This window comes from Rhinolophus hipposideros (genome assembly GCF_964194185.1).
Source record: "Rhinolophus hipposideros genome assembly, chromosome: 16".
Taxonomy (NCBI): Eukaryota; Metazoa; Chordata; class Mammalia; order Chiroptera; family Rhinolophidae; genus Rhinolophus; species Rhinolophus hipposideros.
Window position 1 is genome coordinate 278745 of NC_138062.1, and position 16569 is coordinate 295313.

At 41.1% G+C, this 16569-nt stretch overlaps 1 protein-coding gene across 1 annotated transcript in view; it reads right to left on the bottom strand.

The window, feature by feature from the left end:
* The window catches only part of ZGRF1 (zinc finger GRF-type containing 1), a 59244-nt gene that overhangs the window by 38681 nt on the left and 3994 nt on the right, over positions 1–16569 (bottom strand). The window contains exons 3-9 of the mRNA XM_081076479.1: positions 16269–16349; positions 13623–13682; positions 12043–12228; positions 10081–11491; positions 4665–4738; positions 2995–3045; positions 1368–1451 (exon numbers count right to left, since the gene is read on the bottom strand). Of these exons, the coding sequence (XP_080932605.1) occupies positions 1368–1451; positions 2995–3045; positions 4665–4738; positions 10081–11491; positions 12043–12228; positions 13623–13682; positions 16269–16349 (1947 nt within the window). The remainder of the gene's footprint in view (positions 1–1367; positions 1452–2994; positions 3046–4664; positions 4739–10080; positions 11492–12042; positions 12229–13622; positions 13683–16268; positions 16350–16569) is intronic.

The following is a 16569-nucleotide window of genomic DNA, read 5'->3' on the forward strand; positions in this document are numbered from 1 at the left end:
TTGACACATAGTCACAACATACATGTACACAGAAAATAACACTACATATTACTAAATGTGAAAAATCACTACGGGATTACGTAGTACTGAAATACGCCTAGAACATGTTAAGGGTAACTGACTTAAAGTGCAGAGTTCAGGTTCAACATTAGTAAGCATTAATTTTTTTACTATGCACTTGATGAGTGCAGTAATGGGCCAATTCAGACAGGAAGACATGTCTGCCCCCTTCTCTTCGCCTCACTGTACACTCGTTTCCGCGCCATCACAGACCTGTCACATTATGCTACCATGAAGTCCCTTCTGTCTGAACACCAGCTGTGAACTCCTTGAGCTTCATCAGGGCACTGATAAGTGCATTCCACACCAGCCTGGTATAGAGACTACAATGAACGACGGCGGGAAGGGAAGACAGGGAGGGCACAGGAAGCCTCTCCCTTTGTTGAAGGCTTTTGGAAACACTGGGGTGAGGGGGGAGTGTGGAGAGCTGGAGGGCTCTGCCGCCCAGAACACCAGAGAGTAAAGGCCTGAGAGTGATCCCAGATTCGTTGGCTTCCTGGCTTCCAACTGCTTGCTGTGCTGCCCCCTTGAGGGTCCTAGGAGTGTTATGCCAGCGGTGACAAGCCTCCCCAGAATGTGCAAAACTGAGACTGCTAATAGAGCCAAAGGGATGTACATCAAGGCTGAATTTGTTTCTAACTGATAAAATGACAATAATGCATAACCTGAATATTCTCTTATTTAAGAACGAATATTCTAAATCACACATTTGAAAGGAAAGTAAATTCTAAAATGCTCCCTATACAGGACTTTTGTTGGAAATAACATTCTGAATTTTAAAACATACACATTTCAATGTAAAAAGTCTCAAGCAGTGAATGCTGTCTATTCCTGCTTTGTTGAATGGGGAGTACGCTTCCCCAGAAGCAGGTAGATGCCCCTTCTCCAGGCTGCCATGCGTGCTGTTGGGTTTTAGCCCTACAATCACTATTAGGAAACCCGGCCACCTGTCCACTGTTGTCCATCATTTCAGTGGAGTAGGCAGCACTGCTTAGGGCCTGGGCTATGTCCATTTCCAACTCAGAAGCAGAGGGTGGGTGGCTGTGGGGAGATAGGCTACAGAGACTGTAGCTTGTTCTGCACTTCACAGGCCGTCACGTCCAGCCCACGGTGTCTACATACACATACTGGTTAGCTTAGCAGAAGTAGAGGGGGCTCAAGACCAAATGGGGGGTCGGAGTCCTCATTTCTCTTGTTCTTAAAACCAGGTCAGTTCATGATGCTCCCTAACCCACGGATGAAAACTGATCGCTGTGTGAAAACAGCAGAAAAACATTTAGAAAACCAATGTTCTTCACCACGTTTACCTTAGGGTCACAGGCTTTTCTCTCTGTTTGTTTAGGAAGAACAGCTGCAAAAGCTGTCTCTTCTTCACTTCCCAAGGAAAAGAACTAGAACAAAATATCAAAAGTGAGTTAGCTCCAACAGTTTTGTAGGAGGTTCATGAGTTTGATGGGAAAATACTCCCAAAACTTCAAGTTCAGTTTGCCCTTTGTAAACACGCTTGTTTGTCATCTCGCCTTGCTTCTCTCAGCACATACACAAGCCACCAGGCAACAGTGTCCCAGCGAGAAGGGACTGTGCTACCAAGTTAACACCAGGCATCTGACACTTTAATTCTAAAACTTTAAGTGAATCTTTTAACACTAGAAAAAATTGTTGAGTACATTATAAATCAGCCATCAAAACTAATGCTTATGTCAATGCAGATTATTTAATCCAAAAATTAGTATGAGACTCAAGGAAAAAGCACTGTAAACACTTTATTTAAAGAATGGATCATCTAGCAACCATAAAACGCAAGACACAGACAACAGCAACTAGTCATTGTCGGTTCAAGTAACCACAGAAAATAACCAGAATTTTTAATGAGTTAGACTGAGAAAATGAATTCATCTGGAGAAACAATTGTTTTATGTTTAAAAATATGGTAAAAAAAATCCTCAATAGCAGAGGTAACATAGTGTATTTCTTCAAATAATGGTCACTTTCCTTTAATAACGCAACTGTCAACCAAGTAGTTTTTAAAAACATTCAACTGATTATCTTAGAATTAGAATCCCCTAATCCAGTGAGTTTAAAAACTAATTGGAAGGTAACCTCTGTTGATGGTTCCTTTGCTGTGTGTAGCTGATCACACAGAAATAAGGTGACAGCGGCACGTGAGGTGCCCTCAAAGGTACACCCTAACATTCAGTTTGAAAGTTCCTTCTACCACTAGTAGTCGCCATGAGGCTGTCTTAGAGGGGCTGTGAGAAAGCCATTACAAACACAAGTGTCCTCCTGTATCAATGCTAAAAAGATTAAAATATTTTTGCAAGACTGTAAGACCTTTTTCATTACTGTGAGAGTACAACAGATTTTTTAAAAATATGTAACATTTATTTCGAATGGCAACTCATTATGGAAGAACATGCAGTGATCATGTTTATCTGCAGTTTATGCTATGACAACTGTCCTTGAAAAAGTTTGAGCCCTATTTTTTCACATGGACAAACCCAGTAAGTAGGCGGTCATCTGCGAGCTCCACTCTGCAGTTGCGACTGCTTATGACCTTATATTTGAACTTGCTGTGTCAAGGTGATAAATGATTGAGTCCCCATAGCATGGACTTTGTCTGTCTTATTCTGTTCCATTTTAGGCCACAGACCTGCAAGCCCAGCTGTAGTTGTCAATGACAATTCTTGGATTAGGTGATGCTTGCAGGTTTGCAAAATCAGCTTTCTATAAAAGATCCATTATTTACCAAATCCTACAGACCATACAGGACATTTATACAAAAGCAGCAGGCTCGTCTAAATGAGTATCACAGGGTAACTGGTTGCAAACGAGTTTGAGAGCTGACAAGATAAAAATGCAAACACCAAATCATAGGCCATACCCTGATATACAACTGTGACTCCTGGTTCCTTTACACTCTGAAAGTTAGCTCACCTGCAAAGACTGAAGTGGTTCACTGGCTTCAACTTCATTTTCTTTGATCATCACAGAACTTGAACACTAATATAAGACAGACCAAAGGCAATAGCAAGTTACAACATAAATATAAATTTTATTAGACATAAATATAAGAACACCATACCCAACAATCAAAGAAATAAAAACTCAATGTTGATTAAACATTATGTTCACTTTGCAAGAATTTAAAAAGATCTTAACAGTACTGGTGAATATGACATGAAACAAATGTGCATGCTGTGAAACAGTAAGATTTTTAGATTTGACGAGATTTATCAAGAACCTTAAGGAAGCTGTTGCAAGCCTTTCAAGTTATTAGTCCCACTTCTGGGAATCAGATTGAAAAAAAAGAACTTAAAACGTACACAATGATTTATGTATAAAAACTAAAGTTTTTATATAGCAAAATGCTGGAAATAATCTAAATATTCAAAAACCATGAACTCTTTGTCCAAAGCGTAGGGTATCCATAGGATGAAATGTAACTTTTAAAAGATGTATTTATGAAAAGTTTTTAATAATGTGAGAAAATATGACATGAAGGGAAAAGGATATAAAATTATTGACACATATCAGTCTAACCATATGTTTAAAAATAGGCCAGAAAAAAGCTGGATTATCTCTGAATTATCTCTGAATGGTAGGGTAAGTTTTATTTTTTCTTCACTCTTTTCCTGTATTTAAAGGTAATGCAGGGGTGGGGAGGAATCAAGATTCTTAAAAGAAAAAAAAAGACTGGAAACATTGAAACTAGAGTAAGATACAAACTTACTAGAGTAAGTTACTTACTTAATTACTTACTTACTTACTCACTCTAGTAAGTAAGCTTGTATCTTCCTCTAGTGTCATTTCAATTTCTTTGCTGCAGACCGTCTGCTGGAAAGAACAGGGCCATGTAATAAAAGTGCTGTCCCAACTGAGAAGCGGGGACCTGGGTGATTTACTGCAGAATTTCTGCACCTCATTAGTGCTGTGACTCTGAGTCCCTGCCAAGGTCCCCAGTGTGCAGGCAGCGAGGGACTTTGGTGCCACAATGACAACGGGGCTTCACAAGATGCTTGAAATGTGAGTGAAGTAGAGTATCTCTGGACATCTGTCAGACACCAGACAAACTGCTCAGCTCTCAGCACTTCCTTCACCGACATCCTATCTTTGTGAAGCTGCATTTTCAGAAATTGCTATAAAAATCAATGAACAAGTGAAAATCAATGTGGAACAAGAAATCTAATCTATTCCAGGGTTCGCTGGGCGTGCCCACGGACACATATATCAGTAATGTGTTTTCTCCACAAGATAATGCTCCCGGGGATCATGTCACCATATCCACACATGTATCAATTACATCGTATTGCTTAAACTCATACAATGTCATGTCAACTATTTCTCAACAAAAGTGGGAAAATAAAAGGAAAATGCCTACTGCATTATGAAGACACAATGCTTAAGTTAATACGGCTGAGTACGTAGTATGCAGAACTGGTAGGTATTTCTTGCGGCAGAGGGACGCAATGGAAATATTACTGAGTAGGAGGTAACATCACAGACCTAGATAGCTTGGGACCCTCTGTTTTGTTACACCCTCACTGAAAACTACAGAACATTCTATATCAAAATAAAAGACTATACTGATAGAAAAAATAACATACCTGCTGAGAATCCTGGTTCAGACGAGGAGATGTTGTTCTAGCTCGTGGAACTACGGAAATCCATGGTTTCCCAACTGCAGTGCACAAAGCAAAAAGATTTTATTCACAACACACAGAGCAGCACTCTGAAAGTTTTTAGAACTTATTTCTAAAATGAATGCAACAAGTAGCATAACTTAAAGATGTGGCAAAGTCTTGGTCACTGTTGAGAAAAACCTCAATTTCTTTCTATGCTCAGCGGGCCAGGCCCTGGGGAAAAGCAGTGAAAGGGACAAACACCACCCCTCGGAAAGGGTGGGACACAGCACACAAATAAACCAGGCAAATTCAGACTGACACCAGTGTTTCACATCCATGGAGATGGGATGAAGAAATTTTAGCAAGATGGTTGGGAAGAGCTCTCAAGGGATGTGACATTTCAGCTGAGGCCTGACGACCAGGACACCAGTGGTGCTGGGTCAGCATCCATTGAACAAGGACAGGACAAGGTCACAGGCGAGGGATGGGTGCCGAGGCCATAACACTTACTGGTACCTGCTTATGAATAGAATTGTTTTCTTAAAAGAAAAAGTTCATATTCCATCATCTCAATTTCTTCTACAGATCAATTTCTTCTACAGACACAAAGAAGACTATTGCTTTAAAGCAATTACTACTGTAAAAAATCATAGCTGTATCTGATATAAACTTCACTTTTCAGCAAATTTATTTCTGGTTTCATTATTTTCCTGTTAAAAACTGAGAATACATTAAATGAGACAAAAACAAGTGGATTTTGGAACTTAATGTTATTTTTAAAAAGAATTTTAAGAAGGCACTAGACGAAAACTGATGTTTTTCCTTTACTGCCTTCACTCAAGAACAGAATTCTAAACTAACATTTCTAAGGTAAACTCAATCATCTCACAAAAACTTTAACACACTGGAGAAAAAGTTCTGTATAAAATTTTGTGAATTTGTTACATTCCAATAAATAGACTCAATTTTCTGACTCTCCAGAAAACCAACTCAATCCTTTTTAAAGAAATATGTTTATATCAGAAAACAAATAGTCAATCCTCATTATGCAGATTCTGCCTACTAAAATTTGTGTAACCCAAACCAGTATCCTGAGATCACTCTGCTGTGGGGAGCCATGGGAGCTGTGGGGAGCCATGGGAGCCGTGGAGAGCCGTGGGAGCCACCAACGACTCGCCAATGGCTCATCCTTGGAGGAAGCAAGGCGACTCTGCCTTGTCTCCGCTCTGACACTATCAAGTGTCCTTTTTGTGGTCTACTTAGTACATTTTTCACGTTCTGGGGTTTCTGGGTTGCTTTGCTATTTAAAATGTTCCCTACGCACGGCGCTGTGAGTGGCTGTGATGTCCAGTGCAGAAAACGTGTGTTAGGTAAGCTTCATTCAGGGAGGAGTCACAGACAGAGCTGTTGGCCCTGAGTTCAGTGTTAATGAATCAACAATATAAATCAAGGGCCGGCCTGGTGGCTCAGGCAGTTGGAGCTCCATGCTCCTAACTCCAAAGGCTGCTGGTTCAATTCCCACATGGGCCAGTGGGCTCTCAACCACAAGGTTGCTGGTTCAACTCCTCGAATCCCACAGGGATGGTGGGCTCCGCCCCCTGCAACTAAGATTGAACACGGCACCTTGAGCTGAGCTGCCTTCTGGATGGTTCAGCTGGTTGGAGCGCGTCCTTTCAACCACCAGGTTGCCAGTTCGACTTCCACAAGGGATGGTGGGGCTGCGACCCCTGCAACTAGCAATGGCAATTGGACCTGGAGCTGAGCTGCGCCCTCCACAACTAAAACTGAAAGGACAATAACTTGAAGCTGAATGGCACCCTCCACAACTAAGACTGAAAGGACAACAACTTGACTTGGAAAAAAGTCCTGGAAGTACACTGTTCCCCAATAAAGTCCTGTTCCCCTTCCCCAATAAAATCTTTAATATATATATATATATATTAAAGATTATATTAAATATAAATATATATATATATATTTAATATATATTAAATATATATTAAATATATATATATAATATTTATATATATACATATTATATATGTATATATATAAAAATATGTATATATTTATATTTCAATTATATATATAGTTCAATTTTATATACATATATATATGTATATATGTATATATAAATCAAGTAAAGTGTCTTTACATGGAAACACATAAGGTTTGTACTGACTGGGGGATACAAATGCTCTGCCCAGAGGTTTTCGGGAAGATGACCCTGTGTTTCCCCTAAAAGCACTGGGCACTGATTCCTGGAACACAGCTACTGCAAGAGAGAGTCGAATCGGATCCTATTCTCCAAATTGATGAGAAAAAGAGCGATCCCCAAAACTGAATTCTATAATTCCTAAATCTTCATCGTAGGAATTTATATCCTGATATGACATTATATAATTTTATCTACCCACATTTATTATTCAAGTTTTTCCCTTAATTTTTTAGAAAATAAACTATAAAAATCATGATCAAATTTAACTATATTTTAAAGAAACATTTTAGTATGTACAAAAATGTATTCCTATTTTCCTCAAGAATCCTTGAGATATTCATATGAGTTCAATTTTTTCCCCCTTGTTCTGCCTCCTGCCCCTCACACACGCACACTCAGGTTCCAGCAGTTGTTTCTCAGCCTAGTTGTGTAGGACACAAGGACACAGCTCCCTGGCCCATGCTGGTGTTATGAACCTTGTGCTGCCCCTGCTGAAGCAGTTGGTTGTCAGTGGGCTGCTCACGGCAGCTCTCACCAGCTGCCGGCCACTCACGCTGGCCACCGGCTAATCACGGCAGCCCAGCTCTAGGGAGAGCCATTATTCAGTCTTAGCTGTGCAGGAGGCAGCTCACTGGCACATATGGGAATCAAACACACGATCTCGGCATTAGGAGCCCGGCGCTCCAACCACCTGAGCCACTGGGCTGGCCTTAAGAATTCAATTTTACCTTTTCTTTGAGTATCATCAAGTACATTGCTCATTTGCATTCATGTGTATGTAGTATTTACTCCTATCTTCTATATTCTTTTTCTTTTGGAAAATGTTGTTGGCAACATACCATAAGCAAAATTAAATGACCAATGACATACTGAAAGAAAATACTTGCAACATATAGCAGAGGCAAAGGGCGAAAATCTCATATATAAAAAATTTGTACAAATCAAGGAGAAGGAAAAGACCAACAACCATTAAAAAACTGGACAAGGGGTGGAACAGACAATACATGAAAGAGACACACAAATGATGATTAAACATATAAAGAGAAGCTCAATTTCACTTGTAGTAATGGAGATACAAATTTAAAATACACGAATGCCATTTCTCATCTATTAGGTTGGCAAAAAGCCTCCAACACAGTCTGTAGGCAAGGCTATGGAGAAGCAGGCACTCACACCTTCCTGGTGGGAGTGAGAGGGCGTGGGTTCCTGCCGAAGGAATTCTGAAGCGTTTGTGGGGACACACTTTTACCCAGCATCCCTGCCTACAGCTAGGAAAGTGCCCTGGAAGCCACCTCCAACACTATGCAAACACCTGGGTGTTTATACAGATAAATAAGGTTACTGCAGTCACATCATCTGTAACAGAAAATGTGGCAGGCTGGTGGCATCACTGACTCATCCACCCGGGAATCTTACACGCTGTAAACATAAGGATGCGTCTTCTGAAGATACGAAGCGACGTCCAGAATACACTATAAAGGGAAAAGCAAGGAGCTAAAGAATGCAGAGTATGGGGTCTCCTGTTGAACAAGGGAAACAAGAACTTATATATGGAGGGCTTTGTGTTTGCCCAAAGAAAAGCAGGCATGACATGTGGTTACCTACAGCAGGTAGGTAGGAACAGGATGAAGGCAGAAGGAGGGACCCGAGTGTACGCTTTTATATGGCTGACGTATGAACCAGGTTAGTATTTTACACTCAGAAATAAAAATAAATCAACAAGGATGGCCCCCAAAGCCCTCATAGTAAACATAAGCAATGAACTTCATGATACATCAAATGGTGACTTAATCGTTTGAAGGGGAAAAAATAACCCAAGGACGTTGAACGTAATGTAATGCTCATCTCTATACTGTCAGTAGGATGTATTCTACATACAAAACAAAAAACCCCAGAGGATTTGTGCATGTTACCCACTGTTTCTGCTGGCAGAGAGATTGATGTAACCATCTGGTATGTCCGGTAGAACTGAGGAAGTGAACAGACTGATGTGACTGGGGACCCAGAGCTCTTTCTCAGTGTGGGAACAAAGAAACACAACTGTGGAATGCAGCAGAGTTGGAATTAGAGATGATCAGCATGAACTCACGATTTCTTTAGTGTCTCCTGGCTCTTGTCCACAAATGTGTGCAAGGAGTGCATCGTGCATGCACACCCGTGGCTTACCGGTGCCCTCACATGCGAGGAGCACTTCTGGACGGAGACTGTGGCTCTGAGGGGCTGGCTGAGGGCTGGTGACAGGAAAGAGACTCCCCGCCCACGGCTCTTCTGTTAGAGCTGACTTTACCAAGTACAGGTACTACCTAGTGCAGTGCAGTTAATGCAGCCTGCAGAGCAAGCACCTCTCACCCGTTCAGCAACAGAGAGAACCACCCCAAACAGACGTGCCACTCTAACCTCCAGGGCTGCTCTCCGGCTCGCATGTATGCACAGCTCCTAGCTGCCCAGAGGCCGTGCTTCTCCTTCTCAGTATTTCCAAGCCTTCCAAAGCCGTACTGTGTTCAGACAATGATTTTAAAAGGGCAATGTTATTTCCCGACCTAGGAAGGTCTGAAGAATTCCTGGCAGCAGGCCTGTATTGTGTGCTTTCTCCAGCAGTACCTAGTCCAGAGTGGTCAGATTCAGAAATATGTGCTTGTCTGTCTCTGAAGACAGGATGCCTTCCTCCCCCAGGGCAGCACAAGGAGCTGGAAACTGAGTGGCTTGACTGATCAAGGGCCGCAGCATATGTGTCGGAGTGACTGTGAGTGGCCCTCAATGGAGGGGCCCTGTCATTACTGCCAAGGTCTGTCGGGAAAGCCTGCTCCTCCTCTTTAGCTGCGCCACTTCCCACGGTAGAGGGCTGAGGCTGGGCCCGCTCTAAAGGTCGGCTGTTTTCAGGGGTTTGATTAGAGGCCATGTTTAAAAAATGAAGAAGATGTAAATTTGAGGTTTTACCTTTAGATTGATTCGGGAGGGAAGCAAAATCATAGTTCATTCCAACTTTTTGGACAGATTTATTAGCATCTTCATTATACAGACCCCCAGTCCACTCTAAAGCTGAGTCAGAACCACCATCTTCCTCTGGTTCTTCTCCAGTGTTTCCAGACTTCCAGGCTCCTGGGTCAAGACTTACACGAGTCTGACCACAAAACTGGGCAGGAAGAGTCTCTTCAACAGGAAATGTCTCTGCAGGTTTACCCCCAATGGACGTTAAGCGCGGCCAGTGTTCACTGCTGATGACTTCATGGCTGTCATCCTCACATCTCCTCTGAACATCTGGCCTGCAGTCATTACCCAAAGTTTCCTGTACCCAACACCCTGACTCCTGGGAAATTTCATTGCTTTCCTGTGACTCCTCCTCAGTGTCACTGGTTTCAAAATTGTTCAGGTTAAAAGTCACCTCCAAAACTGGTTGTGTGACATGCCTCTCGGGTTCATGAACAGTAGAAAGACTTCTACCAGCAGCATTACTTGTAGAAAACACGTCAGTGTTGGCAGCAGACATGCTGGATTGCTCACGTGGTAAAGACACGCTTTGTAGACGTTCAGGTCCTGCCAAACCAGACACAGCCTCTTTATACCGCTTTCCTGGGGTTCCACACAGATTTGCCTCCCGAGCATCTTCTCTAGTGAGAAGCGACCCTTTCACACACATCTGGTCATTCTGCTTAACAGGCATTTTAATATCCTCTTGAACGTCAGATTCTGATAATGAGCCATCATTTTCTACATTGCCACTGGCAACAGGTAGGCTGTTGCTTTCACAGAAGGAAGTAATTTCTAATGTTCCTTTCTGACCCCAGGATTGGTAATTATTATCTACTAGCTTGTCTTCATTAGACATTTCTGCATTTTCAGCACATGTTTCAAAGAACTGGATCTCTTTTTGTACCAAGAGATCTTCCAAATGTAAATTCATTCTATCTCCCAGGGCCATGGGTTTCCTTTCTGGATTATTTCCACCTGCAGGAGAGTGGACAGGTGAGCTCTGCCAGGATGAACGCACGGCCCACTGGCTTCCGCTTTTCACTGTATTTTCTGACTGACGCTGGTCGTGTAAACTTTCTGTTCTCACCTCCGCACACTCTTCCTGCTCGATGAAGCACTCTGGCTTCGTGGCGATTTTCAAACCTCCTAGCGGTTGTCCCCGAGGGAAACACTCTGTAACCTCAGGCTTCACTTGCTCAGACATGCCCGCTGACGTGGACTTCAGCAGCGCTACGATCTGTGCTCTGCTTCTGGTGCTCTGGGAGACTCCCAAACAGGGAGACGCCAAACTAGCTCTTTTCGTGGGCTCATTGGTCAGTAAAGAATCTGAATGCTCATTTACAGAACTGACAGGAGAGCAAAAGTGGTTTTCTGCACACAGCGCTTCTGAGCTCGTCCTGCAGGACGGAGCAGAGGCCGCCGCGGAGGAAGGGCGACCGCTCCTGCAGGTGGCGGTGTTCTCGAGGTCTGTGGGCACGCTGCCAGCAGAAAACAGAGCAGGGGTGCTGCAGGATGGAGAAAGAAAACCAGGGCCGCGAATCTTAGCCTCAGCCGACGCAGCGGAGGCACCATCCTCCGTAATAACCACTTTCTTTGGCACTTCATGTGGTCCCTGGACACCCTAAAAATAATAAAACAATTATTAGCTGTTTTATTGCCGATAAAGAAATGTGAAGTGAACTGGCCAAAAACAAACAAACAAAAAAAGATAATAAGAAATAAAAAGGAATGTGTATGTTTTGCAAGGTAAAGTAACAATAAGATACACGGTTTGCGGGGTTAAAATGCAAGTCCAGAGCCAGCCGGTTGGCTCAGTTGGGTGGAGCGCAGTGTTCATAACACCGAGGTTGCCAGTTCGATTTCCACAGGGGCCAGTGAGCTGAGCCCTCCACAACTAGATTGAAAACAATGCCTTGACATGGAGCTGATGGGTGGTGGAGAAACACCCTTATTCCCCAATATTCCCCAATATTCCCCAATGTAAAAAAATTAAGACAAATAAATGAAATGCAAATTCATTGTCATTAACATCTTTCTAATGAGGGAGTACTCTCTCTCCACCTGAGCATATACTATGCAGTACCGTATGAATGATAGAGCACAACAGCTTCAATTTTCACTACTGATTTTATAAATGCACATTGACTTACTATTTTCAACAGAGAAACTTACAGCAAACTTCCTTTTCAAGCCTGCAGGCCGACATCCGAGGGTGCGGCCAGAGGGAAGACATCTTCTTGAATTTGAGTCTGGTGCTTCTTTAACAGCATCCTGTGGGAGAGCTATGCTTCCGGCAACTTGAACCTCCTCGACTGTGATTAAGTATCGATCACTTTCTAAGTCATCTCCAGGTTTCACCTAAATTTTAAAGAATATATGTTAAATCCATATATGTCTAACTATTTGATCATGTGTTCCAGGAAGCTTTCTAACACTAGCAAGACAATGGATATTCAATGAAGTTACTGAGTGAATGGATCAATAACTAAATTGTTTATTTACTATGCACTAGTTAACTACCAACAAGCATAAAAAAGATAATAATACGACAAAAAGTTTCCCCATTTATTCAAAAGCACATACTGGGGACCTCTATGAGGCCATGTTCCATGCTGCCAACACCAATACAAGCAAGAAAATATGCCTCCTCTCAAGTTCATTTAGAATCCACACAAGAATTGTAATTTTTGAAAATTAGAGCTATTAAATATCAATTGTCTTCATAAATGAATGAGAATTACAAACTCATAATTACCATAAACTTAATATTATTATAAAGTATCAGTTGCTTACACAATCATATTCAAAAAAAGCATTTTCAATCACCTTGCAAAACAAAATACAGCACTTACCACCATGTCTGACTGCAGCATAAAAATAAAATTATCAACCTAGTGTATAATACACAAAACCTGTGTATTATCAGATAATGTACTTAATCTGTTAATGGAATGATTTAAATGAAATAATAACAGTAATTACCATCAATTAAGCATCTTATAAAAGAGTGTTTCTCCTACACCCTCTTTTGATAAATATAAAAACACTAGAACCACTATTACTGTCATCTAGAATTTAGAATCAAATATCATGGCCAAAATCAACACAATGGGAATAAGAACATGCACTTAACACTTCTAGAGTCACTGCCCTGCAGTCTACACAAACTATTTCTAATCTTCAGACCAACAGCAAAGTCTGTCGATGGTCTGCATCTTACAGCAGAGCAGACAGACCCAGGCAGCACATGAAAGTGGGAAATGAACGCTGAAGGAACAACTCTTAACATCCTTATTCTTCACATTTACAGTGAAATATGCCTTTAGTCCCCCTTCCTTGCTTTCTCCACTGGGGAAAAACACAGAATAAATGTATGAGAAAATATTTTAACTAGGAATGAGTTCACAAAATATTCCCACTGTGGTTCTGTGCCTGTCACAAGCATGGGACAGGGTTAGACTAGAGCCACGTCCTGTGCTCCGTCCCAGCCCACCTGCCATGCTGAGCGTGCGCAAGCTCCTCATCCGTGTGGCACTCTTGATCTACATTCCCAGGGGTGGTAAGATTAAATGAAACAGTGTCTAAAAGCGTTTAGCAGAGTCTGGCTAATAACAAATACTCAATAAATACTAGCTGTAATCACTAGTATTTGTACCATGACGATACTATTTAACAACATTCACAAAAAGATTTAAAGAGATTTCTTATGAGTAAGTTAAAAATAGGGTAGACACATTAAAACATTAAAATACCTTAAGGCATTTGAGAAATAAACTCTCCAAACATTCTCCTTTGTCATCATATAAAATTGCCTATATTAAAAGAAAATAAATGTTAAAACGGACACAATGTAATTCTGCTTTTCTTAAACATCTTGAACAGCAAATCAAAGCTGCCTTACCCCATGTGAGGAAGGCATGACCCTCCTCGTTAACAGGGGTCAGCAGTGCATCACCCTTAATGTTCACTAACACCTGCCCCTTCCTACAGAAAGCAAAGGCATGCTCACAGAGGCTCAATAACTCAGCCCCTTCCGGGAGCTGTGGGATGGAGCTGGGAAGCAGGCAAACTGGAGTGTGGGATGGCAACGGGAGACAAGGCCAGTGAGGAGATTACGTAACGGGGAGCGCAGGGGTTAGGGTGACGACCCGTGCTCGGAATACACCATCAGCCTGGGGAACAAGACGACTGTCTGCGAGGTGTGTGACAGATGGGGGGAAATAGGAGGCTGGGATGATCAGAATTTTCTGGCTTTCTTCTTATGTCTCCAGCCATTTCACAACAGCTTCTCCACTAGCCCCTTACATGCTGCTGTTTCCATGACTTTGGAGTTTGGCAGTTCCTTAAAAGAGTAAACCTGGAGTGACCACATGGTCCAGCAGTTCCACTTCCAGGCAGACAGAGAAATAACCAACATGGCACACAAGTGTTCCTATCAGCATTATTCATACAGTCAAGAAGCGGAAACTGAAGCGTCCACCAATTGATGAATTGATAAAGTGGGATAAATCCATACAATATTATTCAGCAACTAAGGGAACCAAGTGTTGGTAATGGTTCAACATGGACACACACGACAAGAGCACTGAATGAAAGCAGTCACCCACAGAAGTGCACATGCTGCAGCACCCACTCATGCAAACCTGCTGCGACAGCAAGTGCATTAGTGGTGCTTAGGGCTGCGGTTGCACACCGAGTAGGGACTCCAGGGGGGGTGGGATTTCTTTCTGGGGTGACAAGTGTCCTAAAATCACATTTTGGTGATTGCTGCAAAACTCTGTGAATATGCTAAGACCCAGTGAATTGTATACTTTTCATGGGTGAACTGAAAAGTGTGAATTGTATGTAAATAAAGCTGTTAAAAATCAGTGTTTCCACAAAAGAACAAGACAAATGAAGAAACAAAAACTCATAGACACATACAATAGTGGTTACCAGAGAGTAAGGGAGGAGGGGGGTGGTAGAAAAGGGTGAAAAGGATCAAATAAATGGTGATCAAAAGAAAAATAAAAGTCCTCTGGAGGCTTTTGTTTGTTAGGGCAATGTAACGCTAAAGAAAGAAAGTAAAATATATTAAATTTACAAATTTAATTTAAAATATTTAGGATTGTTTGTCAATAGACTGATTATTAAAAGTATCTTCCTTGTTCAACTCTACTGAAAGTGAAACTAAACTAAGTTTATAAATTTAATAGGATTTTTAAGTTGAACTTGAAGCTTCAGGAAAAGCTGGTTTTTCTTTTAATTTTGTTTTAATAAATTACATGTTAATTTGAAAGATAATAATAACATGCAGCCTTTCTACACTGAAAGCTCTGTTGTGCTAACTTCACAACAAATGTGCGGAATAAAGACAAAACGTGGAGACCCCCAAGTGCTAGGCCGCGGGTGGTGGGCTTCGCTGAGAAGGCTCCAATATCATTGGCGTGTCAGCTCATCTGTAATAAAGGTGTTCTTCTAAATCAGCAATATTAAGAGACGGTAGAATGGCTGGGATATGGATTCTGGAGCCAAAAGCCTAGATTCACGTGACTCCTCCACTCTCGGGGTGAGATCTGGGGACAAGCTACTTCACCTCTCGGTGCCTCCATCTCATGTTGAAGATAAAAACAGTACCTAACAAATCGGAGTTTTGTGTGGGCTAAGTGGACACATTTAAAGCATTACACCTGGCACATAGTAAGCTCTTGATAAATTTAAAAAAAGAAAAGAAAAAGGGGGTGTTGGGGCTGGGTGAATGGGTAAAGGGGATCAAAAGGTACAAACTTCTAGTTATAAAATAAATAAGTCATGAGGGTGTAATGTACAGTAATGGTGACATTAATCATACTGTGCTGCATATTTGAAAGTTGTTAAGAGAATAAATCTTAAAAGTCCTCATCATAAGAAAAAAATAGGAAAGTTTTGTGACTATGTATGGTGACAGATGTTAACTAGATATACTGTGGTGGCCCTTTTACAATGTATACAAATATCAAATCATGACATTGTACATGTGAAAACTAGTATCATGATATGTCAATAAAAACCATAAAATGGTCTGTCAGCTCTCTGTGCCTTTTCACTATGAGCATGATTGTATTAGAAATATATTTAAACAGGCAGTTGTCTCTGTAGAGTTAAACTCTTATTACTCTTATTACCTTTAAAGCAAAAATGTGCCCAAATTCCTCAAGTTTCAACAAAATTTAATTCAAAATCAAAACAAATAACATTTACTGAATTTTATAATGCACAAATTAATCGCTATGATGTGGGAATCATTCGACAACTTGTTTTCACATCAAGTCAGCTTATGAGCACACCTAACATTGTACCACCGACAAAGTTTTTTTCACATCCAATGAAGAGGTAAGAACCTAGCTCCTGGGTTCTGCTGTCAAATGTTTTACACTTACTTTGTTTCCTATGTGAGGGATCTTCAGAACTCCATCTTGCCACACTTTTGACTTCTTCATCTTTTGATGAGTATATAGCACCTTAATTTCCAACAGTATAAAGTAAAAAAATGGTTTCCATTTATGCATATTAAATGTTAGATATTTTATACTCTTCTACAAACAAAATATATTTAAAACATCTTTTGGCAAAATAAAAGCACAGATATCATAATAATTACAAAAAAATCAATTAAAAAAAGAAAGTAGGTAGTAAAAGGCAAGTGGAGAAGTAAAGTCTAAGTAAGAACTGAAAAGTTAA